At 42.4% G+C, this 27244-nt stretch overlaps 1 protein-coding gene across 1 annotated transcript in view; it reads left to right on the forward strand.

The window, feature by feature from the left end:
* The window catches only part of Itga8 (integrin subunit alpha 8), a 178437-nt gene that overhangs the window by 139128 nt on the left and 12065 nt on the right, over nt 1-27244 (forward strand). The window contains exons 26-28 of the mRNA XM_028764938.1: nt 10933-11061; nt 17597-17710; nt 25854-25955. Coding sequence (XP_028620771.1) covers nt 10933-11061; nt 17597-17710; nt 25854-25955 — 345 coding nt within the window. The remainder of the gene's footprint in view (nt 1-10932; nt 11062-17596; nt 17711-25853; nt 25956-27244) is intronic.

Here is a 27244-nt window from a genome sequence, read left to right on the forward strand (position 1 = left end):
TACAGCCTCAAGGGAAGCGATCTGATAGAGATATCCCATTTGGGACGGAGTGCTCCAAAATGTCTCCCTCTGCACATCCTCCAGTTGCCAGGTCTCTGTGTTAATTACCATCGAAGACTAGAAGCTTCTCCTCTGTCACCCTTTGCAAAAGGAAACCTGCTGAATCAAATTAGTGCTTCCCTTTTGCGCATGTGTATGGGAGTCGTCCACCAGGGCATGGGCAGTCTACCAGTGGTCACTCCTCCAAAGAAAAATGATACCCCACCCAAAAGTCATCAACTGCCTATCTTTCATCATCTCAGGATAGAACCTTGTGGCAGCCTCCTCCATCCATGATGGAGTTTTACGTGGCTTGATTCTGTGTCACTTTTGTGGAGATGACCACAGCCACCTTGAGTCCATGAGAGCATTGTCCTATCAAGATGACAGCATTTCACAACAATCCCCCTTGTCCGGCAACTCCACGGCCTCTTCTGCAATGGTCCCTGAGCTCTAGGACCTGGAGGTGCTGGAAGTGGGTCGGTTGATGATACAGTTCTCCCATTTAGGGCTGAACACTCAATAGTCATTCTTTTCTTGTGGACACTTTGACAAGCTCCAAGTCTCTGCATTAACTATGGCCTATTCTGCTGTGTCTTAGTGATGCAGGGTGGTGAGTACCTCTTGAAACATCTGTGTCATGGGCTGCCCATCTTCTTCCACCATTCCTGAGATTGCCTCTTAAGCACCTCTCCCGACGGCCATGCTCCAATATTCTAGTCAACTTGTTCTTTCCTGTGAATTCTTGGCTGTGCTCACTTATGACTGAAAAGATTTTCTGTCTCTGATGTCTCATTGAAACCCTGTAACCAGTTTTTCTTCTCCATTTTATTATTTTCTTTTGCTCTGCCCCTTTTTTTAAATTGTTTTATTTATGTTCCAGACATGGCCCCCACTTCTGGTCCCCCTCCCACAGTTCCTCATCACATTTCCCCATTCCCCTTGTGTTTGATAGGGTACTCCCCCTTCCCCCTTCCCTGGGGCCTCAAGTCTCTACAGGATTAGGTACATCCACTCCCACTGAGGCCAGATTGGGCAGCCTTCTGCTACATATGTGCCTGGGGCCATGAACCAGCCCTTGTATGTTCTTTGGTTGGTGGCTTAGTCTCTGGGAGCTCCCAGGGGTCCGGCATAATTGAGACTGTTGGTCTTCCTATTAGGTCACCATCCTCTTCAGCTCCTTCAATCCTTCCCCTAATTCCTCTAAAGGGGTCCCCAACTTTAGTATAATGGTTGGCTGTAAGTATCTGCATCTGCCTCAGTCAGATGAGACAGATGGTAGAGCCTCTGTTGGTAGAACCTCTCAGAAAACAGCTATGCTAGGCTCCTGTCTGTAAATATATCATAGCATCAATAATAGTGTCAGGCTTTGGTGCTCCCCCTACCCCATGAGATGGATGCCAACTTGGCTAGTCACTGGATAGCCTTTCCTTCAGTCTCCTCCATTTTTTCCCCTGCAGTTCTTTTAGAAAGGAACAATTCTGGGTCAGATATTTTGACGGTGGGTTGGTTACTCCATCCCTCCACTTGGGACCCTGTCTATCTACTGGAGGTGGTCTCTTCATGTTCCCTCTACCCACTGTTGGGCATTTCAGCTAAGGTCATCCCCATTGAGTCCTGAGAATCTCTCACATCCCAGATCTCTGGGACTTTCTACCTGATCCTCCTCCCCTTTTTCTCTCCCCTCCCCCCTCCCACCATGTCTCTCCCTCCCCCTGCCTCCCTTGATTATTTTCTTCCCCCTTCTAAGTGGGTTTGAAACATCCTCACTTGAGCCTTTCTTCATGTTAAACTTCTTAGTCTGTGGGTTGTATCCTGGGTATTCTGTACTTTTTGGCTAATATCTACTTATCAGTGAGTAGATACCATGCATGTCTTTTTGGGTCTGGGTTACCTCACCCAGAATGATATTTTCTAGTTCCATTTGCTTGCAAAACTCATGATGTCCTCATTTTCAATGGTTCTGCTCTGTTTTGATACATGCTCTCACTATGCAGGCCAAGCTGACCTCTAACTCTCCGTTCTCCAGCCTCAGGCTCCTGGCTTCTTGGATCATGGAGTGCACCACTGTGCCTGTTTATATCACATACTAATGGAAAAGAAACCATTCATATTTCCTGAGAAGCATTTTCTAGGCTACCCACTACAGGAAACCAGAGCCACCAGATATGAAGCCTTTGAAATGATAGAGAGAGTCTCCTGGAGCTTACCAAATGTTGACACACTTTCCAGATTCCCTCTATAAAGACCTATCCCTACCTAAATACTCAGCATCACAGAGCAAACAAATAATTTTTCTACTTTTTATAATCATTTATATGGCAATTGTCCTGGATATTATTATTTTTTATTACAAATATATAGTTTTATAGCATCAAAACCATATTGAAGATTAAATAGGGTTTCCCCACTATGGTATGGATCTCTCTCTCTCTCTCTCTCTCTCTCTCTCTCTCTCTCTCTCTCTCTCTCTCTCTCTCTCTCTGCGTGTGTGTGTGTGTGTGTGTGTGTGTACTGCCTTGAGTACTGAGTTACCATTTAAAACATGATTTTTAAAGAGAATGGCTTCCTTAATGCTAAATGTCTCCCCAAACCCTCTGAAATTTGACCTGTGTGCAAACAAAGATGTGTTCCAAATTCAACATAAGCCTTAATATCTTCTCACATGCACATCAGGGTCCAGTGAGTCTGACCTCAGCAGGGCTGTTTTCATGATAGAAGCTGGCTATTCTATCAAGTTACTCCAATGTCTCCCAAGTTTTAGGAAGGGATGCTAAGTACCTTTATAAGGCACCAGCATAATAATCCATGGTCACTTTAGGCAACAATCAACAAACAATCTGACCCACATTCACCTCACTTGTTGCCCAAATACAGAACATCAGCATTCAGGTGACAGGATAGAGCAGGGATCACCATACAGAGACACCGCTAGACAATAGTGCATCTTTTAATTTTAATTTAGATGCCTACATCACCAAGTTAGATTCACTCAGCTTGGTCTGTCAAGGCTCATAGTCTCAGGAGAAATAAAAATGTAAAGAAAAGAATAGAGTTACACAGCCCAGCCCCTATTTAAAACACTCAGGGAAAGCCAATGCCCAGCTGAGATCAACACAGAGCAATGGGTGTGAGATTGACTCGTTCTTGCTACTTGCACATTGGCAGCCCTATCTGAAGGTTGGGGTTCTGTTATGCAATGGTTCTTTCCACCTCCTGGGGTTGATTACAAGCTTTCTATAAACTCATGAGAAGGAGCAGATACCCATGAAGGTTCTGCCTACAAGAATCATGGTCTAGGTCAGAAAGAAAAGATTTTAAAGTGGCAGCTTCTCTCCATTCCACCATCTAAAACATTTTGAAACATTCAACTGTCTGAAGCATTCAGACCAATCCATTAAATCTAATTTGTTCCAGATCCTTCTTGGAATAAGATTTTTAGAATTGAGGAAAGTGTTTCTCAACTATACTAAAGATGGTTAAAAAAATTATTTTTCTTCAAACTACCAATTTTGTTATTTTGGTGGACTTTATCCTGAGGGTTGGATAGCCTTTCAAACATACTATGATCTTTAGATAAGATGAAGTTGAAAAAGGAAACTCAACCAAGGAACCACAAGTTTCATGAAGACTAAAGCATTTTAATTTTTTGATGGGCAAGATTTTGCAATAAACAAAGTATGAGCTGACCAGGGTCAGGAACATGCCTGAAGAATGTAACTCTGTGCTTGGGGAGACAGGCAAAGATGTTGAGAGCCGGCCTACATTAGAATCCCAGAATACCTGCCAGGAATCACATCACAAAAAGGAGAACCCTCGGGTATAAAGGGGCTTGCAGAGACTAGACCGGGAAGCCTGCATCCTAAGCACTCTCCTTGGAGTTATGGAAGGACGTCGCCGCTCAGTCTCTCCTTGCTTCAGCAAAACTGATCCCACAGGAAGTCCAAATTACAACCAGATCATACAGAGCATACAAACAGGGATGGCAAAAACCCAGAACCCGTGCATCTGTCAAGGATTATAGCCCTGCAAATAGTTTTCTAGACTCAAGTGGCCGGCAGACAGTGGTTTGGCAAATTTGCATAGTTTGTCTTATCCTTAAGAATACTTTCTTTTCTGTTAACTGCCTCTGTGTACTGGTTCCCATCAATTCAAAACTGGGAGACATTTGTTAGTTCCAAAAAAAAAAAAAAAATCTCTGGCTCAGTCTCCCTGCCTCCAGCCTCCTCCTAACCTTTGAAATGAAGACATAGAGAAAAAAAAAAGAACTTTTAGCCTGGCCTTTGTCTTTACCTATCAATTTCTTTTCATGCCTTTTGGAACCATTTAAAAGGGCTTGAATATCTGCAGCTATGGTTTATTTCATGGCAGAAGCAATTTTTGGATGGCTGTGACTTATCCTTATCATGGTCAGGTATGAGTTGTAAGCTCCACCTCCTCCTTTGAAGCCAATCATGGCTTCAGTTTCAGTGAGACAGCTCTGGTTTTCTCATCCAGTTAAGATGCTGAAGTTGCCTTCCGTGCTTACTACTGAACTCACCTCTTCCCTCCTAGTGTAATGCTAGCATCCTTCAGTAATTGCTCCCTCCAGCTCTTAACAGTGCCTGAGGATCCGATTCTTAACCATCAAATATAGCTAATTCTCTAGACAAGGCTTTCAGTTTTGCTCATTGAGAATATCTTCAGCCTTGTCTGCATGCACATACGTGCTTATGCCTGTGAGCCTGTGAGTGCACACCCATGTGGGTGGATGGATGCACGCATGCTTGTGTGTACGTATGTGTACTTATGCATGTGTGTGTATGTGTGTACTTATGCTTGTGTGTGTATGTGTGTGTGCTTGTGCATGTGTGTGTGTAATGCTTATGCATTGACACAGAATTTCATTGTACAGTCCAGGCTGATTTCAACCTTAAAATCCTCCTTCTTCATTCTGAAAAATGCTGGTATATTACAGGCATAGACCACCAATCCTGGCCATAGACACACATTTGAAAAAAAGCGTGATTAACAACAATAATAATGGCAGAAAGGACAAGCACCTGAGTACAGACCCATATAAGATCTGGGTGCGTTTGCTGGTGAGGTGAGAGGAAGAAATAGAAACCTGGAGCTCCCTGGTCAGCTAACCTAGCCTACCGGCAAAGTCCCGGCCAGTCAGTGACCTCTTTCAACCAAAATGTGGAAGACACCTGAAGTAGGGCACCTGAGGCTGTCCATTGACTGCCACTTACATGCACACACAGGTGCATGTGAGCACCCACATGTAACATATATGTGAACACATATCATATGCATGTACATCCCATAGAACTAATACATGGAAAGAACACACATTCAAAGACTAAGGAAACATCAACTCCATCAGTGGAGTGCAATAATTCTTCTAGGTAGCCTGTGAATACCTTTTTCAGGAAGAAAAAGGTGGGTTTTTCCCTCTGCCCATAAATCCTTACCATGTACGACCTAATTGCAGGGTGTACTGGCCCTCTAGGCTCTTTTGCAGATTTAATTAGAGTCCATGAGTATAGTCTGTTCTTTCGTGCATGCTAGGAATACCTGAAGTCCAAAGACACATTACAAACCAGAGAAAAGTGGGGTACAGGGCTTAAGTCTGGTTTCGCAGAGCTCTCAGTCTCACTTCATGCCAACCTCCTTCTTCAAATTCCATTTTTCCAACTGCACTGCACATTCTGACCACATATTGTTGCTTTAATCTGCAAACTTAAGCCTAACCAGAATGAGGAGTGTGGGGGAATTGTGAAAATACAAAGGTCTTGTTGGGGTCAAATCTGAGGAGCAGCTGGAGAAAGAAGCATATTTACTAACAATTATTTCCTTGTTGCAGAAAGCTGTCTGCATTTTCTTAGGCAGTCACTATGGTATTTACTTGGAGATTCTCACAGCATTGAACCAATTTACTCTTGACTGTGTGTCTGCCTCACCCCAATGCTCAGAGACCAGCCTCCCTCACCTCTAACAATCTCAGGCCAAGGAAAAGCATAGTCTGTGGGACCATGGCCAGTTCAGGACGAGACTCCACTATCCATCTAGAAAATGAATTTGAATTGTTGTTTGCATTTCTTAGATAAAATCTCCCCTCTTATGTTCTATTTCGTGAAATAATTTCTGGAATGCTATTTCAGAAAACTGGCTTTGTAAGCTGCTTGAAGACCTTCTGTCTGTGCTGTTCAACAGTGGCATTTTTATATCTGCAAAACGGGTATGAAATGAAAGAAGCAAGTTCCACCAACCTCTGTCTTACAGGAGCCTTGTTTTCTAGCTCACAGAAAGACCTGTGCTCCATCCAGACACCATGTATCAATACTGTCAAATTATAGTGTACTCCAGTACATATGATTTTTTTTATTTCCACAGAAGTCATATCAGATGAAAGCACACAAAGAGTTCTTAGTTTGAGGCCATTGTTTTATTAATACTGATAACAATCATTGGTTAAAATTCAGGAATAAAGAATCACAACTGAAGACTAGGAAGATGGCACAGTCAACATAATGCCTGCATGTAAACATAAGGCTGTGAGCTTAATCCCAAGAACCTATATAAAGAAAACAGCCATATATGATGACATAGGCTTGTCATCTCTAGAGCTAAAGAGGTAAAGACAAGCAGATCCCTGGAGCTTGCTGGCCTGCCTGCCTAGCCCGCTAGAAACATTCTGGGCCAGTGAAAGACTAGGTCTCCAAACAAACAAGCAAGCAAACAAACAAAAAACAGAAACCCCCATGGTGGATGCTATCTGAGAAACAATAGCCAAAAGTGTACTGTGACATCTATGTGTGTGTATGTTCACTTGCACACACAAATGGACCTTTCACATGCCTGCTAGTGTGTGTATGTGTGAGTGTGTGTGTGTGTGTGTGTGTGTGCACGCACACAGATAATCATGACCCAGTGTTCCCAGTACTTCCACTCTGTCCTTTAGCTAGCTTCTAGAGGCTGAGGTAGGAGATTGCAAGTTTAAACTTTGCCTGTGCTACATAATGAGACTCTGTCTCAAATAAAGAAGAAGAAAAGAAAGAGAAGTTACACCTAATAAATCTGAAAGCCATGACAGCAGACACATACAGAAAGTGTAATAGGAAACATAGGAGGAATTAAGGATTTACATGATTCTTAATTGTCTGTCGAGCTTAGTTTTTTTTTTAAATCTTGGACTGTAAACGCTTTTCTATCAGATCCTCCATTTCTGTGCATCTGTGAACAACCTCCTGGTTCATCCTCCTGGCAGGCCTAGGCTCTGTCATTGTCTTGGGAGACTCCAATATCCCTGGAGCTGATACTTCTGGGTTCTCACCTCATTCTGCCCATTCAGCCCACCATCCCAGAACTTTGCAAAGCCATTGGTCTTGAACATGTGTGGTGGCACTATTAGGTGTGGCCTTGTTGGAGTAGGTGTGTCACTGTGGGCATGAGCTTTAAAACCTTCATCCTAACTGCCTGGAAGTCAGTATTCTCCTAGCAGCCTTCAGATGAAGATGTAAAACTCTCAGCTCCTCTGCACCATGCCTGCCTAGATGCTGCCATGCTTCCTGCCTTGATGATAATGGACTGAACCTCTGAACCTGTAAGCCAGCCCAATTAAATGTTGTCCTTATAAGACTTGCCTTGGTCATGGTGTCTCTGCACAGCAGTAAAACCTTAACTAAGATGTTCTCTAGATAGCTTACCTTGCCATACTCAACATCCCATTTGTTATACATTCTCTTGCCCTTGTAATGGTCTCACCTCCTGTCTCCAGTGAGCCTTTTCTGTCTTACTTTGAAGCAGTTAGCTCAGCCCAGCCCACCTTTGAGGCTACCCTTAGCTAAACTCTCTTCCCAGCCATGCTAAGAATGCAAGATGACTTACCTGGACAACTTATTTAGAAGTAGCCGTGATCTCTCTTCTGCAGTTTCCAAAACCCTGCCCTGAAAACCCTTACCAGGCATAGTTCATAGTCCAGCTTCTTCCCACTTTAGCTGGTGGTCCCATTTTAGCCCACTGGCTGAAGTATCTGTGCGGTCATTCTTGTCACAAGGAAGCTCTGTCCTTGTCACTCTTCACATTGGTGTCTCCAATCCTTCGCTGCACTCTTTGTCCTTTCTTTCATTTTTCTTCACATTATTATTGATAGTGCCCTGAAGACAAGTATGTCTTCAAAAGTTCAATCCCCGCTTCATAAAATCCAGCCCACAGTCTGGACCTTCAGATAGCCTCTCTCATCTTCAACTTCTTGCTATAACACTTTACAGAAAACCCATTTCCGCCGGCAGCTCCAGGACTAATTTTTGTACATCAAATGTCCCTGTTTCCTTTTGCAACCTCTTCTCCACTAGCATCTCTTCCTTAGATCTTACATACTTGGGATGGTTCTTCCATCATCCAAATAAAAAGTAAGCCAAATAATTTGACCTATATCTCTTTCAAGAGTGGACTTGCCTCCCACTTAAGATTTATTCCAACTCTAATCCATTGAAAATTAGTTTTGTTTGCTTGGTTGCTTGGTTGGTAGCCTCCTCTTCCTCCTCCTCTTCCTCCTCCTCTTCCTCCTCCTCTTCCTCTTCTTCCTCCTCCTCTTCCTCTTCCTCCTCCTCCTCTTCCTCTTCCTCCTCCTCCTCTTCCTCTTCTTCCTCCTCTTCTTCCTCCTCTTCTTCCTCCTCCTCCTCTTCCTCCGCCTCCTTCTTCTTCTTCTTCTCTCTCTTTTTTTTTGTTTACAGGATCTCACAATGCAGCCCTGGTTACCTGAAACTATCTATCGATCTATGTAGACTCTGGTATGGAAAGAAACCTCTTTAACATGGCCAAGGGACTTCATCGGATACGTTTCTAAATAATTGTTCACTTATCCAAATCCCCTCTTGAATGATTATAATTCGATTTTCACCTGAAAAATCTCCCACTCAGGAAAAGACATGCACAAATTCTTAGCTGACATATCCAGCCAATACTTAAAATGTCCCTTACCAGGTTTTCCTCCTCAGGATTTATGTGACCTAGAGGCCTGTGGTTTTTGCAAATTTTCTTTACTTTCCTGCTGGACTTTCCTATCTGATATCCTCATCTGAATTTTCCTTGTTAGATATCCTTTCTCTGCCTGTTTCCTAGGAACATGCCTATGACTCTGTTCTTCATGGAAACTGCTAGTGGCCATTGTGAATAGTCCTGATAGTTACTTACCAGCCATAGAAATCATATGTGTCATGAGATGGAGACCCAGAGCTTCATGGCAGTGTAACTCAGGAGTAGAAACCAACTATGACTCCATAGAGCAGAAAGCAAAGGGATCTTGGTGAGATGAATCTGGAGAAGCCAACAAATGCAAAATCCAGCATGTCATGACCCTTGTCATCTGACGAATTTGGATCCCATTGTCTGGTAGAGTCTTCTAGACTAGTGGTTCTCAACCTGTGGGTCACACACCCTTTGGAGTTCAAACAACCCTTTCACAGGGGTCACATATCATATATCCTTGATATCCGATATTTCCATTATAATTCATAACAGTAGCAAAATTATAGTTATAAAGTAGCAATAAAATAATTTTATGGTTGGGGGGTCACCACACCATAAGGAACTGTAGAAAAGGATCACAGCATTAGGAAGGCTGAGAACCACTGCTCTAGACCCTTAGATACACTGAGCTTCATTGTTTTATCTTTTGTGGAACATCGCATATCTGTAATGCCAGAATTTCTTCTTTCATTCCAGACACGACTATACTAGTGTTATTCCCAACACATACAGACAAGTCAAGAAAAGAAAGGCTTAATATTCAGGGCAGAAAAGGAACAAGTTTCTATATTCATTTGGCCTTAGGTGTTTCTAAACTTTTGCTGTTGTAATACAACACTGTGATCTACCAAGTTTACACTAGAAAACTGCACAAACAAATTATAAAAGAAAAACACTTTTATAATGTTTTAAGTACATTCACTACTTCGTGTTGAACTTCAATCATAGTTTTTTCACGCAGTTTATGTCCCATGAGCTGTCAGTTGGGCACACATAGAAGCAAATAATGTCACTAGGATATTGTCTGTGGTTGATTGGAACTTGTTTTCAGGCAGCAGCTGTGCTCAGCAGAGACACAGAGATAAAAGTGACCAGTTCCAGAATACAAACTAAGGGTGGAAAGCAAGCTGTCCCACAGCGGTGTGCATCGGCGCGTGCATCGGTGTGTGCATCGGTGTGTGCATCAGCGTGTGCATCGGAAAACCCTTGCTCTTAGGGCACTTCTCTCCTCACAGAAACATTTCACATGACCAGTTCCAGAATACAAACTAAGGGTGGAAAGCAAGCTGTCCCACAGCGGTGTGCATCGGCGCGTGCATCGGTGTGTGCATCGGTGTGTGGATCAGTGTGTGCATCGGAAAACCCTTGCTCTTAGGGCACTTCTCCCCTCACAGAAACATTTCACATGAGCGTGGGAGCAGGGTCAAAATCATGAAGACAATAGCCGAAGACCCTATCAAGCTATTCCCCACCTTTCCAGACACCTCAGGGTTTATCTTTGCTCACAGAAGCTACTTCCATTTAGTCAGACCCTCTCCATCATGAGGGGAAAGCAATGAGAGTAACTCTGGTCTACAAAGTCAGAGTCTTGGTTTCTGCCCTTATGGAGAAATTAATTCTCCTGAAAATCTCATTCTCACAAGACAAATTTTCCAAGAATGTGCTCTCCCACGTTTCATAGATTTCTGTAACTGAAAAGTGGACAGACTTATGCTTTGTCAGCCTGAGTCATTTTGGTGTTGAATGTGCCAACGGTAAAGCCCAACCTTTGTGAGCTCTCATGTGAATCCATTTCAATCACCCAGGGTTTGATCGGAAATTGAAGTGAAAAAAGAGAAAGGGAAAAATCTGTGAATAACTCCTACTTTCTCTCTGCAGCCTGCTGCCTCCCCAGAGGATACCCCTGAGCTCAGTGCCTTCTTAAAAAATGCTACAATTCCCCATCTTGTCAGGAAGAGGGATGTGCCGGTGGTCCAGCTCCACAGACAGAGCCCTGCAAAAATACTGGTAAGTTATTGTCACATACACAGGACTGAAGGAAAGCTTTGGATTAGATAGAATTTCTGAATACAAGGGGTCAAGCTTGCTTTCAGCCTCCTTCAGTGCTCAGATACACCTGAGAGTTTAGAGCAGCGTGTATTGTGGCAAGTGAAAGTGTAAAAGACTTTTGTAAAAGACTTAAGGAGTGTTTGTAATATAACCTTTATATTTCTCTAAATATACCATTAAGGCCACTTCAGAGAAGTAGAGATGAAAATAAAGTGTGGCAGGGAATCCATTCAAGAACATGAAAGAAAAAGACAGGAGGATGGGCAGGAATAATAATATTCATATATGATGTCCTAATGAACTCCATTATCTTGGAGATTAATTTTAAAATTCAATTTTAAGTCATATAGGTTCGGTTGTTAGCTTACCCAGAGGCACTGATATGTGTTAGTTAGAAGGTGGTTCATTTTCAGACAGATCACGCCAGGCCAGCACAATCCCATGAGAAGAGATTTTTTCATTGCATGGAGGAGAGGTAAGGACTAGAAGAAAAAGAGGAAAAGAGGGCAAGGAGTTGTGGCTCTGTCTTTTATTTGGGCTATGATGTAGATGCTAGTTAATGGAGCACACTGGTGAGGTATACACTGGGAGTGTGTGGTGGTTACCATAGCGACCGACACTCGAGGGTCCTTGTTGCCAAGGGATAACATCATCGCTGGATTTGGAGGCTGACTGTAAAACCGCTTCAGAGGCTAACAGTCCGTGCAGCTGGAATGAGTACCAAGAGCCCCATCTACCCAGTGTGTCTTTATAGTGTTACACCTATCCGTGAATCTCATGGGGCTTGGCTTGTTCAAAAGAGGCAAGAACTGTGTGTTCAAGAAAACAAAGTCAGCTCACAGTCCTATGCACCTCCCAGTTTGTTGAGGCACTACTTACAAGAACCAAGCTACAGAATCAGCCTAGGTGCTTGTCAACACATGAATGGATAAGGGGAAGGTGATAAGCACAGGCAATGGAACACTGTAGCGCCCTGAAGAATGAAATCAAGTCATTTACAGGAAGAATCAATGGAACTAAAGGACATCATATTAAGCAAAACAACCTCTACAGAAAGCAAGAATTTCATCTTTTTCTTTTCATATGTGATATATAGAATATAAAAATAAATAAATCAATCAAAGCTCACCAGAAATCCCATCATCATCTTAGCAAGCCAGCAAACACCTAGGGAATTTGATGATACACACTTATAATTCCAACACTTGGGAGATAGAGGCAGAGAGATCAGGAGTTCTAGGTTATCTTTGGCTACATAGCAAGTACAAGGCCAGCCTAGGCTACGTGAAGACCTGAAATCAAAGAAGTGAAGAACTACTGAAAAGGGTGATGGACTAAGCATGGGATAGTGGAGGAGGAGGGGAGCTGGTAGGCAGAGGAGACCAAAGTGAGCTATCTGCATGCATGAGAAGTCATAGGGAGAGCCATTAAGGAATATGCATCAACTTAAAAACAAAACCATGAGTAGCAAAAGATTCGAACAAAGTCCAGCATTGTTTTTTTATTAAGAAATCTGTTGCTTTGTATCTGTATGTACTAGTCAACATATAATAAAATCTTCTAGAAAAAGAAATAGTGAATTCAAATTTTCTGGACTGAAACACAGAGGTCTTGGTACAGACAGACTCTGGGGAAACTAGCCTGATCTTAGTCAGGACTTTGCAGAACTGTCAGCATGAGTCAGCATTTTTAATGCAAGGCCCTTATGCACCCCAGTGTGGGTCCTGCTCATATCACCTCACAAGAGTTCACAGACTAGATCCCTAAAAACAAGTCAGCAATAGATACATTCTTGAATTCTGCAGAAGTCAGAGTCCACCAGAAATCTCATCCTCTTTTCAAGCATACTCAGAGTAGGGACTGTGCCTCGGATAAAGCAGAGGCTTACTTCCCCACAGCTGCCCTGAAGAAGCCCAACCTGATGTTCATTATCCTGTGCTGATTCCAATTGAAGCTACAACCTAAGACTAAGAGTTTCCTATCCAAAGTCACAAACAGAAAGAGAAGAGAGAGAGACAGAGAGAGAGACAGAGAGAGAGAGAGACAGAGAGAGACAGAGAGGTACAGACAGACAGACAGACAGAGAGGTCTTCATCAGGAAGCTTCAGGAACAAGGAAAATATGGGAAAAGGATGGTAAAGATAGAAACTGCACCAAAGAGAGTTCTACAGCTGTTTCCACAGGAGCAGAAGTCACTACACTGACCAGGCAAGAAGCCAGGAAAACCCTACAACTGATGCTGCTGTCCTTCACCCAGAAATACAGAATGACTACAGGACTCCCCTGAGCACGACAGTGTGCTGACTCTCAGGGCTGTTTCCCTACCTGTCTAAAATCCACAGATGAGAATACATGTGCTCTTCCCTGAATTGCCTCCCCTGGGTGCAGCTCGGCACCTGACTCATATGCTCAGTCACCGTGTGAACAAATTACTCAGGTACAAATTCACTAAACTACGGCTGATACTTTTGGAGACATATCTCAAATGCCCTTAGAATGCTGTTCCCCCAGCTCCTGCTCCTCCCCTCTGGCCCGCATTCAAATGAGGCAAAGACTAGGAAGGAGCCAGAAGTTTGGAACAGATTGCAATTCAGGAGAGGCCGAGAAAGAGAAGGCAGGTTGAATCAGTCAGTTTGGAGAGGAGTTTTGAGCAGAACCTCTGAGTTGAACTAGCCAGATAGATATCAGAAAGAACAAGAAAGGGTGAGAGTAGTCAGCAGTAAGTCTCAGAGACTGAAAACATTCTAGGCTTAGATAAAATAAGATTGTGCTGAGGCTAGAAGCTTCCAGGACTAGGCCTAGGTTGGCAGACCAGAGGCAGTAAGCCTGTGAGACAACAATTATATCAGGAGACTAAAAGATACATTTATAGCTTCTAGCCAGAGTGAAGAGTCGACTGCATGCAAAGAACATCCAGTCCCCTCAAGCACGTTAGATAAATTGAGGAATGGATTGAGTATTGGGGAGGAGACAGAGAGAGAGAGAGAGAGAGAGAGAGAGAGAGAGAGAGAGAACAGAAGGTTTCAACCAAAGAGGCTAGACTAGGGTACAATAGGGGCACAAGCTAGGGTATGGAAAACCAACTGTACCGTTAGGTTATTTGCTTTACGAAAAAGACGCACATACTTTTGGGTACAGAGTGTTAAGGCCCAGGTGAACATCCTTGTCTGCACTGCAGACTCTGTTTTTTCCTGAGTTCTGAATCCTGACCAGTTCCTCCGGGGGCCACAGTCTTGGTGGTCAGCTGAGACAGAGACACATGTGAGTTCTGAAAAAGACAAATGGGACAGCAAGTGGGGAAATGGGAAAAGTCCTGAATTGACTTCTTTTCTGTTCCTATAGTTCTGTATTGACCCTGAGTTAATTTTAAAGGCACAGAAAGTAATATTTAAAAGCTTGATGATTATAACTACTTATTTCAGTCCAATAAAGTAGGACTATGGCATTCCCAGTCACAGCACTAACATTCCAGAACATGTCACCCACCACGTGGGTACCCTAATAGTAGTCAAGAGCTTCCACAGAGGATGATAGGGTAACACAGACACAATGGAAAGCTGCATATCAATGAGACAATGGCTTCAGGAAGTAGAGTTGCAGTTTGAGATGGTCAGTTCTGTGGGTAGATGGTAGCCATGACTGCCCAACTGGCCTGGACTCCTGAAATGACAAGAGAGGCTTTTGTAATTATGGCTTAGAGCTGGGCAGATGGCTCACCCTGAAAAGTGGTTTCTTGGCAAGTGTTAGGCCCTGAGTTTGATCCTCAGAACTCATATAAAATAATCAAGTACAGTGGTGTGTATTGATCCCAAAATTGAGGAGACAGACAAGTTAGATGTCCCAGGATCACTGCCCAGCCTAGCATCTTGGTAAGTTTCAGGTCAATGAGAGACATTGTCTCAACCTAGAAGGTGGGCAGTGCCTAAGGAACAACACCTGAGGTGACCTCTAGTGTACACGTGCATATGCACACACATATTCAAGTGCTTGTATACACACACACACACACAATTATATGATATCCATTTCTTCATTTCTTCTTAAGGAAAAAAGCACTGGAGATACAGGAGCAAAGCTTACAATACTCAGCAGATTATTACTCAAGGGCCTGTACATGTGTAAGACTACAATGGCTTTAAAATGTTAGGTTAGGCAATCCACATATTGTCCTTTTTAGACTTAATTAATAAAGCTTTATGCTGTCACTAATGAAAGCTCATAGAATCCTATTATGTACAGTAGAGATGAGAAGAGCCCATTGGAAAACCAATACCCAGACTTCTGCAAAAGTAAACGTTTGTAAAAACAAGGTTCAAATTCCTCTGTCTATAAATATCTACTTTGTGTATGAATCTTGAGTACAAGAGCCGTAGAGATATATAAATGGAATTCTCTTAAAATTTCCATGCATTTGTGTTGCAGGTCCAATTTCTTCCCTTCTGCTATTTCTCATTAAATATTTTACCATAAATTTCAACTTCTAAATATCATAGGAACATTTTACTTGCAAATGATTGCCAAGACAGTCATTAGTACATGTATCTGATTTCAAACTCATGTTACATTCTCCTTCCCTCTTATTGGTTCAAAAACTACAAACCATGCAACACCCACCCAGGTCCTTGAATCAAGACAACTCTGGGGAGAGAGTGATTATGCAAAGTTTATTCTAAAATCAAAAGCTAAAGAAGACCTCCTACGGTTTTTGTTTGGTTAAAACAAAGCACTTAAGCCCATTCCTGATTAGGAATTTGTAAGTGCAAAATGCCAACATCCTGTGTTGGGATCACAATTTCCAGTTTGCATTTTTTAAAAATCTCTTTATCTTCAACATGGTAACTTAATTATTGTCCCAATCACAGCCATCTTGGCCTCCCCCGCCTTCGGGCTCCTGCTGCTTCTGTCATGGTTGTTGTGTTAGAATTGAGGCTTCTGTCCTGACAGATCACACCAGGCCAATATAGTTCCATGTGGGAGATTTATTGTAGGGGAAGAAGGCAAAGGTGTCGAGGAAGACAAAGGGGAAACAGGGAAAAGAGGGTGGAAGTCAGGGAGTCTGCCTTTTATTGGGTCGCAGGTAAAGTTGGGAGTTGAGCCAAGAGGATTCTGGAAATGTATGGCAGTTGCCATGGTAACACATGCATGGGTCCCTGTCGCCTGTGAGTGGAGTCACTGGGTTCAAGGACAATCTGCCAAGTGGTTCCTGATACCAGCAATAGTCACCTCCCTCTCCTCCTCTCCAAACTTTTCTCTGATTTCCTTAGTTACTCAACTTGCAACAACCATGGATTTCTTTTCTGCATTTGATGCTATTGAGCACCTCCCAGAACTATCACAGCTCCCCATCACCCTTGCTTTCCCCATATGTCCTTCTCCCCCACCCCCAAAGCTGTCTTCCTACCTTTGCTTAACCCACCTTAGGGGCTTGTTGGACCTCTTTGCACTCTGTATTTGGAAATTCCATCTCCAGCCTCCTGCTCTCCTCTGTAATAGACTCCACTTTTTCACGGATCCTTCTTTGATTCTTCAATCATATCTCCAGTACAATCAAAGAGGCATCATTCTACACATGACTCGTGAAAAACTGTGCATACCCATAGTATTCCCACACTCAGCATATTATTCATCTTTGCCAATGCTGTGATCAAAACACCTTACAAAGCAATCTAAAGGAGGACAAGTTTATTTGTGGACCGTTTCAGAGGGGCTTCTGCATGTCATGGTGTGGAAAGCAGAGTACTAGGAGACACTCTTTCTGGGTTGTGGAGGGAGTGCACAGAAGCAAGTCCACGTACATATACAGTCATAAAGTAGACAATGCAGGTTGAAACCAGAGGCATAACCTTGAAAATACTCCACTAGTGATCGCATCCCAACCAAGTCCTACAAGATAAAGGTTCTCCAGCCTCCCCAGACAGCACCACCTGCTGGAATGGAAGTGTTCAAACACGTGAGCCTGTGGGAACCAGGAGATCCCTTGTAAGATGGGTAAATGGCAGGTTTACCAACAGATTAATGAATGGAACTTGTGAGAGTTAGCTCTATGACCAGGAAATGGATTGGACAGAAGAGAGAGTGTTGGGAAACAAATGCTTGTCAATGAGACAGTAACTGAGCCTTTGGGGAGATGTGGACTCAAGGCTTCCTCTGCAAAGTCTTCCATGTTTTCCTGGTGTCTCTGTCATCTCTGAGAAATGTCTTCCCAAGTCCTGAGAGCGTTCACTGGCTGCTACAGAAAGATGGAATCCTTAGAGTGGAGGATCTTTAACTGTATTTTATGATTCACTTTTACCTATTACAAGGAAATTCAATATTGCGCCATTGCTAACTGTTTTTTGTCTCAGTTATCTCAATGAATTTATTCTTTCCATAGATTTCATGGACCAATTTAGAGTTGCAGGCAAGGCGATGTCTTCTGAGGGAAGAAAGTAATGTCAGCATTGACTCTTTACTGCCATCCAAGACACTAATGCTCTGCCTCTGCATTTTGCAGAACTGTACCAACATTGACTGCTTGCAAATCTCTTGTGCAGTGGGTCACCTGGGAGGAGGAGAAAGCGCAGTCCTGAAGGTCAGATCAAGATTGTGGGCCCACACATTCCTCCAGGTAACAATGTCACTGACCCACTGACCCACTGACCCACTGACCCACTGACCCACTGACCCACTGACCAATACCTCACACAACACTCACTCAGAACCTCCCCACAAGAGCTCAGCACCAAGCTCCTGTGTAAGAATTTTCATTTGCACATGTGTATGTGTGTGTGTGTGTGTGTGTGTGAGTGTGTGCATATGTGTTATTAATGTTGTTGTGCATGTGTGTGCACATACTATCGGGAGGCCAGAGGTCAATATTGGGTGTCTTCTTCCATCATCCTCCACTGTACTTTCTGAGACAGTCTGTCACTGAACCTGGAGCTCACTAAGCCGGCTAGCCACCTCTCCCCACAGCCCTTCGCTGCTGCCAGCATGGCATGGGAGACATGCACTACTATATATGGCTTTTTACGTATGTGCTGGGGGATCCAGGCTCAGGTTCTCATGCTTGTTCAGCAAACAGGTTACTGACAGAGCCATCTCCCTAGCTCTGATTTTTCATTTTTTATTTTGGAATTTTTCAAGTTTCAAATTTAAGGATTTTAATCTTTAAAATTTAAGAATTCAAGTATTTTCAAAGGAAATTTCTGTAGAAGAGATGAGCCAAGAGCAATTAGTGAAGACATTCCACCTAAGTGCAAACACAGATACACACACACACACACACACACACACACACATCACTCTTTCCACACATCAAAGCTCAGTGGACTTCCCTGCTACAGCTAGGCAAAGCAGCAAGCAATCTTCAAGTTCAAAAGCCTGCAAACTCCACTGAGATGTTTGCCTGGCTGGAGCCTGTGTGGTACTGCCGCCATCTAAGGGAAACTGTCTAAAACAATCTTCTGATTTCACTTCCTGGTCGCCTCTTCCAGCAAGGGAAAAGAAACGCTTAACACTCCCGAGTCCCTGAGAGTAAGAGGAAAGAAAGCCCTGGTTCACTGTTGGATGGCTGGGGAATGGAAAGTGGAGATCCAATCCTGCATCTAGGAAGCTGAACAAACAGAACCAAATAGAAAGAAATAGCAAGATTACCCTCAAAGTTCCTCTTAGACAGCAGCCATACAGTGCAGGTCTAACCAGAAAACCATGACAGTGGAATCTGGACCTTTGGAATTTGAAGATTGTTCACTCCTTTGCCTAACTGAGCAGCGGGAAAGTCCATTGCTCTTTGAGGCAGGGAGAGAGTACTGTGAGCATGTGTATCTGTGTGAGCACGTGTATCTGTGTGTGCACGTGTATCTGTGTGAGCACGTGTATCTGTGTGTGCCCGTGTATCTGTGTGTACACCTGTATCTGTGTGAGCACGTGTATCTGTGTATGCACGTGTATCCATGTGTGCACATGTATCTGTGTGTGCATGTATATCTGTGTGTGCACATACAAGTTGAGGTGGACTGTCTTTCCCAATCCAGCTCCTCTTTTATTTGTTGAGGGAGGAACTGTTGCTGAACACAGCGCCCTTGAAGCCCAGCTAAGCTTAGGTACTCAGTGGGCTCTGGGGATCCCGACTCTGGCTCTCAGGTCCTGGGATTACAGATAACCACCAGGCCTGCCTGGCTTTGATGTGTAGAGTGAGTATGGGTTTTCATGTTTGCACAGCAAGTGCTGTTTCCTTTGAGCTGGCTCCCCAGCCTGACTATGGTTCCATTTAAGATTTAAGTCTCCTTATGGCAAGAAAATGAAATTCAGTTAAATGATACTGCTGTGTTACGACCTTACTGTTTGGGGAAATTGTAAATCAGTCAAATTTTGCTCATATTTTACCTCCTAAGCTAGGCAGATTTACCTGCCTCATGTGATGAAGAAAATCCTTTTGTCTACCTATTAATGTAGAATTTGGGGCCTCTGAATTTTCATCTTTTCCATTACTAACAATATGATAACTAACCCCTAATTTTTATTATAAAGCAAACAAACAAGAAGAAGGGATTTTTTTCCACTTACAATGCATCTTATTTAACCCTCCAATCTTTGTAAGGTCACTACCATTATAAACAGCATATTACACATGAACCAACTGTAGTTCAGAGAGACTAAATCACTCAGGTACTTCAGCCTTACAGGTTTAAGCCAGTGTTCTTCAACACTGCCCAGCACTACAGAGGCTAAGGCAGGAAGATGGTATTTTGAGGCCAGCACTGAGTTAAAGAACAGTCTGAGCCAAATCACAAAGAGCCTGTGTCAAAAAAATTAATAAAAGTCCTATCTGAAAAAAATCAAAGACTAAAGGTATGCTCAGTAATAGAGCATTTGTGTAGTATAAACAAGAATGTGGGTTCAATCTCGAGCAACACACACACACACCCTACCACACGCCCACAACACATACATATCAACATACACACACATATACACACACTAACCCAGGCACACCACACACACAATACACTCACACACCACCATACTACATATCGTACACACACATCATACACATATACACCACACATACAGACTGACACACCACACCACACACCACATACACATTTCATACCACACCACACATACACACACCACCAACACATACCATATATACTACATACCATCCATATACACCACACACACAAACACACACACCACCACATACCATACACCACACACATACACCACACTACCTACCACACACTACATACCACACCCTGCACACACACACATACACATACCATCACCAGCACTGCATAGTATACACACCACACACACAAACACACACACTGCTGCATACCATATACCACACACACATACATAACACTACACAACATACTACATGCATACCACGTAACACTCACACATGTAGGCATACCATCACTTCAGTTGCTATATCACCTTGTCCATGTCTCGTGTCTTCTTTCTCTGTCTTTTGTGAATTATACAGTAGTGTATATAAAGGTCTGTCTGTGTGTACATGCACGTGCATTTGCATGTGTGTGCACATGCATATGCAGGCCAGAGGTAGAGGTCAAGTGTCTTCCATTATGCCTCTTCTCTTTACCTTTCAGTCCTCATGATGGGCTAGCCTGCAGACCATGAACCCAGAACTGACTGATGGACTAGCCTATAGGCCAACAAGCTCAGAGACTCTACCTGTCTCTACCTCCACCCATTCCACAGGGCTAGGATTATAGACATGCACAATCACACTCACTTATTTAACATAGATGCTGGGGTCTGAACTCAGGTCCTCAAGCTAACAAGGCAGGCATTGTGCCACCTGAACCATCTTGGCCCTCTTCTCTGTCTCTTTAAGGACACTATCCTTTGATTTGTAGCCCACCTGAAGTGATATAATGCCCTCTCAAACTTGGCCTAGAGTCCACAGAAATCTTTATTCTAAGTCAGGTCATATCGGGAGAGTCCATGGGGTCATGGACTCAGAGGGAGGATGCTCAGTCCACTACAATCTGCAGTGTTACCTCCTCCCTCCTAGCAACTGTTGCTAGTCCATTTTGCTACTGTGTAAATCTAGCTAATGCGCTTTTTAAAACACCTTTTTAAACCTTGGTGTTTGGGAATTAATTAATTAGGGTTTAAGACTTTTATTCTGATTTTTCTTTTTTTCTTCTCATTCAATCCTTTCCCATCAACTCTCAGATATATAATTACTAATCTTGGGCAGAAGTTGTAATTAGAGGCAAGCCAATGGAGAATTCTTTTTTCACTCTTGGTAAACATCAGCCAAAGTATCTATGAGAACATGTGGGGAAGCATGTTCATGGAGTTCATAGACAGATTCATGTCTGAAAACTACCTATGAGCCAAATGCTCCATAAAAATCCAAATCCACACCTTAAAAACAATTCTAGGATTGATGTTCCTCACTTAAGCTAGTATCTGTAGTCAGTCTTCAGGGCTATGGGGTCAGGAGGCCCCAGCTCAAATCTGTGCTGAACTGGCTGCATTCAAATGAACTTTCGTGGGTCTGAATTCCCTCCTGCGTGAGATGAAAGGATTGAACAAAAGTCTCCTTTCTTTCCTGAAAATTCAGTGATATATGGGGCACCTCATATGGAACCTCTCCTAATAAGTTACTTATGATGTTTATTCTACTTAGCTGAAGTCAGCAATAACTCTGTGTGCTTTATTAATGGCCTCCTTTTGTATTGTGTTGATACTTCGGTTGACTCAGAACAGACTATGTCAGAATGGCTCTCTCTAAACATTAAGGAACAGCCAGCCTTTCCAGAGAGGTCTGCCTGTCCACAAAGAGCCAGGTTCCTATTGAATGATGACCATGCAGCTAGGCACAAGGATAAATGTGCTTGTGTGAATTACTTAATTGTTAAAGCAAACCTGTGGGATACATATGGTTATTATCAACTATGGTTTGCAGGGGATCAAACAGACACACAGAGGTTAAGTAGCCTTTCCAGGGTCACATAGCTGGTAAGAGGAGGAGTCTGGAAGCTTTAGCCCATCGTACATCACTAGGTTGGAGTGCTAAACCAAGATCACCACATGATACTCACCCACTAGAGATTTCAGGTCATAATCACATGACACAGACTGCTAACAGGCAACCCCAGTAGTGTAGGTGATTCTATAGTAACCACGATATAGAGATTTCCCTGCCCCCAAGACATACAGAGCCTTTCTACTGTGTTAGTGGATCTAGATATTTCAGAATCTAGGAAGGAAGACCTTGGCTAGCTTGAGACAAGAGCTCACAGCCCAGGCTGGCCTCTAACTCACAATCCTCCTGCCCCTGCTTCTTGAGACTGGGGTTACAGGCATGCCACCCCCATACCTATGATAAATAAAAGATAATTCTTGGGTTGTAGTGCTTAACAGAACTGTGATAGTAATAAACTTTAGATTCAGAACCAGCAAGGATGGTGCTCGTTTTCATTTCCTCAGCAAAAGAGACTACGAATGTACCATATGACATTGGTCACACCTCGCTTGAGGCAGGTAACTCTGGTCAAAGACAATCACATGTTTTCTATTGCCTTAAGGACATTAGGCAAATTTCTTTCTACTTTATAGTTGAAATACACAAGCCAGCATGTACATCAGAGGACTTTGCAAAACATTTTACACATGTACAACTTATCTCACAGAAATACCACACACAGATCTTTGCATAATTAACTCAGCCTATTCATTCCCTTGCCTTGGGAGGAAATTTTTAAGAATAAAATTTTACATTAAAATGTCAGATGGTTTCTTAAAAAGTCTTTCAAAACTGTAAAACTTTAGATAAGAGAGAAACATGAGAAAATCTCAAAAAGGCAATTTCAATAAAAATTTTATTTTCCCTGCATAATTTAGAAAATGTGATTATGAGTCTTTATGATAACTTGCCACTCTAGACTTTTATCGGTTAATTACTTTTCTGACATGCATATGTGAATGCTAATTTCTTTAAAGGCTGAGCCACAATAAAAACTGGCTCAAATGGCACAAATTTAAAAATGATAATTGGCCATTTCAAATCATACTTCCCTTTTAATAGATAACACTGGTGTTCCTGAAGTCAAAACTTTCCCAAGTGACTACACAGTGTTTCAATTGAAGAACCCAGAAGATGACCTTGCCACTTGCATCTTGCATAGCATAGGACAGCCAGAGTTAGTGTGCCTGTTCGCTATTACTTCTTATCTGAGAGTTGGAAGAGAAGAAAAAGAAGGCACAGTGTGTCTGAAGGAAATCACTAGTGACTAAGGGGCTGTTTAAACAACAGTTAACAGAGGAGTCAGACTAGAACCTATACCAACACTCCACCCCATCCCCCAGCTCTGAAGTCAGCTTCATTGAAAGCTGTCCTGGTTGGATTTTTGCCAATATGTAAACTGCTAGAATTATCTAAGAGGGGGGACCTCCATTGAAAAAAAATGTTCTGTCAGATTGCCTGTAGGTGAGTCTGTGGAGACATTTTCTTAATTAATGATTATTGTGGGTGGGCCCAGCTAACTGTGGGTAGTGCCTCCCTGACCTCCCAGGTAGTCCTGAGTTATATAAGAAAGCAATCTGAACAAGAGATGAGGTGTTAGCCAGTAAGCACTGTTCTTTTAAGGCTTTTGCTTTGCTTCTGACATCCAGGTTCCTGCCTTGAGTTTCTGTCCTGTCTTCACTCCATGATGGAGTGTGACCTTCAAGTTATAAGATAAAATAAACCCTTTCCTTCCTGGGTTGCTTTTGGTTATGATGTGTTTTCCTGGCAATAGGAACCCTGACTGAAACAAAGGTTTAGAGGCGAGGACATCAGTGCATATGGGGTGACAATTCTTCCACATAGAATCTTATTACTAGCCTGTGTGGTGGCTCATGCCTGAGGCTGAATTAGTAGGATTAACATCAGTTTGAGGCTAACCTAGGCTACAGCATGAGTTCCAGGTAAGCTTTGACTTCAGAGTGAGATTCAGTCTCAAACCAAAATAAAGTCATAGAATCTCATTACTGGAGCACTTCTTTTGTGAGTAAAGGAGATTGAAATCATCAAGTACTAGCAAATATTTCCACATTTTATAGACAGTATCAACACATGCATAAAAATCCAGCTTTCAGTTAAAATGGAAATGATACCCCAGGATAGGTCATTAAAGAATGGCACCCTAAACAAATCTTTTTTTCAGATGGATAGAGTTATTTACCCTTGGACAATTAGAAAAAGGCAAAGATAGAGTTACTTTAAATACATAAAAGGTACATTTTATGGCCTGTGCTTATCGTGTACAAAAAGTAGGGTTTATTAGGGGCAGAAAAATTCAGTCATAGGGAAAACTTAACTTGTAAAAAAATGTTTGAACAAAATTTTTACTATCCAAATGTTAGACTGGTTCCAAAAGACTGGATTATCGGAGGGGATGTGCTGGTAACTTGATGCACTGGACCACTGATGTCTGGGATCAAAGGGCCCCATGGTTCTGCCATTTTCCACAGTATAGATGTCCCTACCATGGTTGGTTTTAATGTGCCAGCACCAGGTTAGAAATATGGACTCTGGGAAGAGATGCCCGAGTGCACATCACTGTATGGTGTCCTCCTTTATAGAGTAAGCAGATATCAGCAGTGGAGCATTGGTAACTGGAAAATATAAAGATGAAGTAGGTATAAGTAATATTAGGAGCATTGGTAATAATAAAGTATAATTATACAGAATTCAGTCTTGACTGTCATATTTTATAAACAAATTATTTTGTATAATTTAACTTTAATAACATTTTCTTTATTTTGAATTTTTTGTACATGTGTACATTGTATCTTGATCATATCTACCCCCTACTTCCCTTCAACTCGCCCAGAAATCTTCCCAACACAGGCCCCTCCCAGCTCGTGTCTCACTTTATTTGTTTATTGGTTAGTAGGTTGGTTTGTTTATGCTGCTGTGATTTAACAGCTGACCTCAAAGGTTCTGAAATCTTGGCCATTAGCTCTCAGGAGCATTCCAATCCCTACAACTGGAATATCTAGTAGAGAGAAGGCAGAGACTACTGAACACCTTCAAGTGCACAGGAAGGCCTCCAGGCACCTATAGCTTCAGCAGCTCTGAGGCTGAGCATCAATTCATCCATCCACATAAATTATATACCTGCTCTGGGTCATTGTCTGTGTGAATAAAATATGAAACATTTCTTTCTAAGCTGTCACCAGGGTCTTCTCTAAAACACTTTCCTCTTTTGGATAACATGCATCTGTAATCTCTGAGGATCCCTCTCCCCTTCGCCAGCAATAACTCCAGAGAATCCTTGAGCTTATTTCTTTCTGGAGCCTAAATTTCCTGGAGCAGGGTTCCTCTTAAACTTAGGCACAAATATTTTACTAAAACAATATATCCTAACTGGGCATGGTAGCACATGCCTTAAATCTCTGTATGTGTGTGTGTGTGTGTGTGTGTGTTTGTGTGTCTATGTGTATGTGTATATGTGTATATGTATATATACATATATGTAATATACATTACATAAAAATTATATACTATATTTATTTTATGTGGATGGATGAATGGATGGATGGATGGATGGATGGATGGATGGACAGATGGATGGATGGACATATAGAGGGAAAGATAGATGGATGGTTAACATAAAAGGAAAACAGAATAAAAGGAGGAAATGTTGCATTGGACATAGAAAATACTGAAAATAACCGAGTGTATAGCCATAGAAAATTTCATTTTCAAGGACATACATTTAAGTAAGTAATTCTATTTTCAGAGAAAGAACGATCCTTATGCTCTTGCGTCCCTGGTGTCCTTTGAAGTCAAGAAGATGCCTTATAAAGAGCAGCCAGCAAAACTGCCAGCTGGCAGCACAGCGGTGAGCCTTCCTTCTTAAGAGTCAGTTACGAATAATAGAATTCAAGTCATTTTTAAAGCACTGCCCAGCTTGGTTTAACATTTACATGGATTGATTAGATTGTTTTCCTTTATCCCACTACTTCCTCTTTCGTTCTAGAAATTCCCCAGTGCCTTTTGATCCAGTTATTACATTTTCATATAAATGTCTACATTAAAAGTTACAGGTGTTGGACTCTCACTACGCAGCACTTTTTAAGTCAGTTGTTCTGTTTCAGAGAAATACATTCCAGTAGAAACAGTGGTCGTAACAAAACAGTACTGACTCTTTAATTTTGGTAACAGAGTGGTTAGTCTGGTAGGAAGAGAGGAAACTTCCCTAGACCAGCTGCAGACTTAGAACTTCCTGTCCATTACATGTCAAGAACAATTCTGAGCTGAGGGGTGGAGGAAATATGAACTTTTAAAAATCAAGGCTGTTAGTTGGACGGTGGTGGCGCGCGCCTTTAATCCCAGCACTTGGGAGGCAGAGGCAGGCAGATTTCTGAGTTCGAGAGTTCGAGGCTGGTCTGATCTACAGAGTGAGTTCCAGGACAGCCAGGGCTACACAGAGAAACCCTGTCTTGAAAAACTAAAAAAAAAAAAAAAAAATATCAAGGCTGTTAAATATCACTGAACTTCATAGCTGCTGCTGAAGAGCTTTTGACAACCTCAGGAGTGTGGTAAAGCCAGGCAGAGAGAAGGGCATAGCTGAGAGAGACTCTGTAGGCTAGCTAACAGAACTCAGCCTTTCCAGTTACTTACAAAGACGATCTAAACCTGAAAGACTCACCTCTCTTTAAGACAATATTAAAGCCAGGCATGGTGGCACATACCTTTAATCCCAGCACATGAGAGACAGGCAGACAAATCTCTATAAGTTACAAGCCATCCTATTCTACATAGGGAGTTCCAGGACAGCAAGACATACATAACGAGACCCTTTCTCAAGAAAGCATACAACAACAACAAAACAGTATTAAGTTTCAAGTCTTAGTTATCAGTGAATATTTTCAACCCCCAACTTGAACACTGGATCCCTAGACCATTGTTATTCAAATGTGGTTTGTAAACAACCAGGATCCTGGCCTCTCCTGGGAGCTGATTAGAAATACAGCTGCAAGCTTCCCTCCAAAACTATCACCTTAACAGGACATCCACACAGTCAGGTTTGTGAAGTGCTCCTTTAAAATGTATGAACGTGATCCCTATGCTTTCCAACTCCAGCCCAGGTTTTCCCTTTCACTGTATTGGATCATCTTTGTCACCTAA

Source organism: Grammomys surdaster, unplaced genomic scaffold, assembly GCF_004785775.1.
Source record: "Grammomys surdaster isolate TR1022 unplaced genomic scaffold, NIH_TR_1.0 146, whole genome shotgun sequence".
NCBI classification, from domain to species: Eukaryota; Metazoa; Chordata; class Mammalia; order Rodentia; family Muridae; genus Grammomys; species Grammomys surdaster.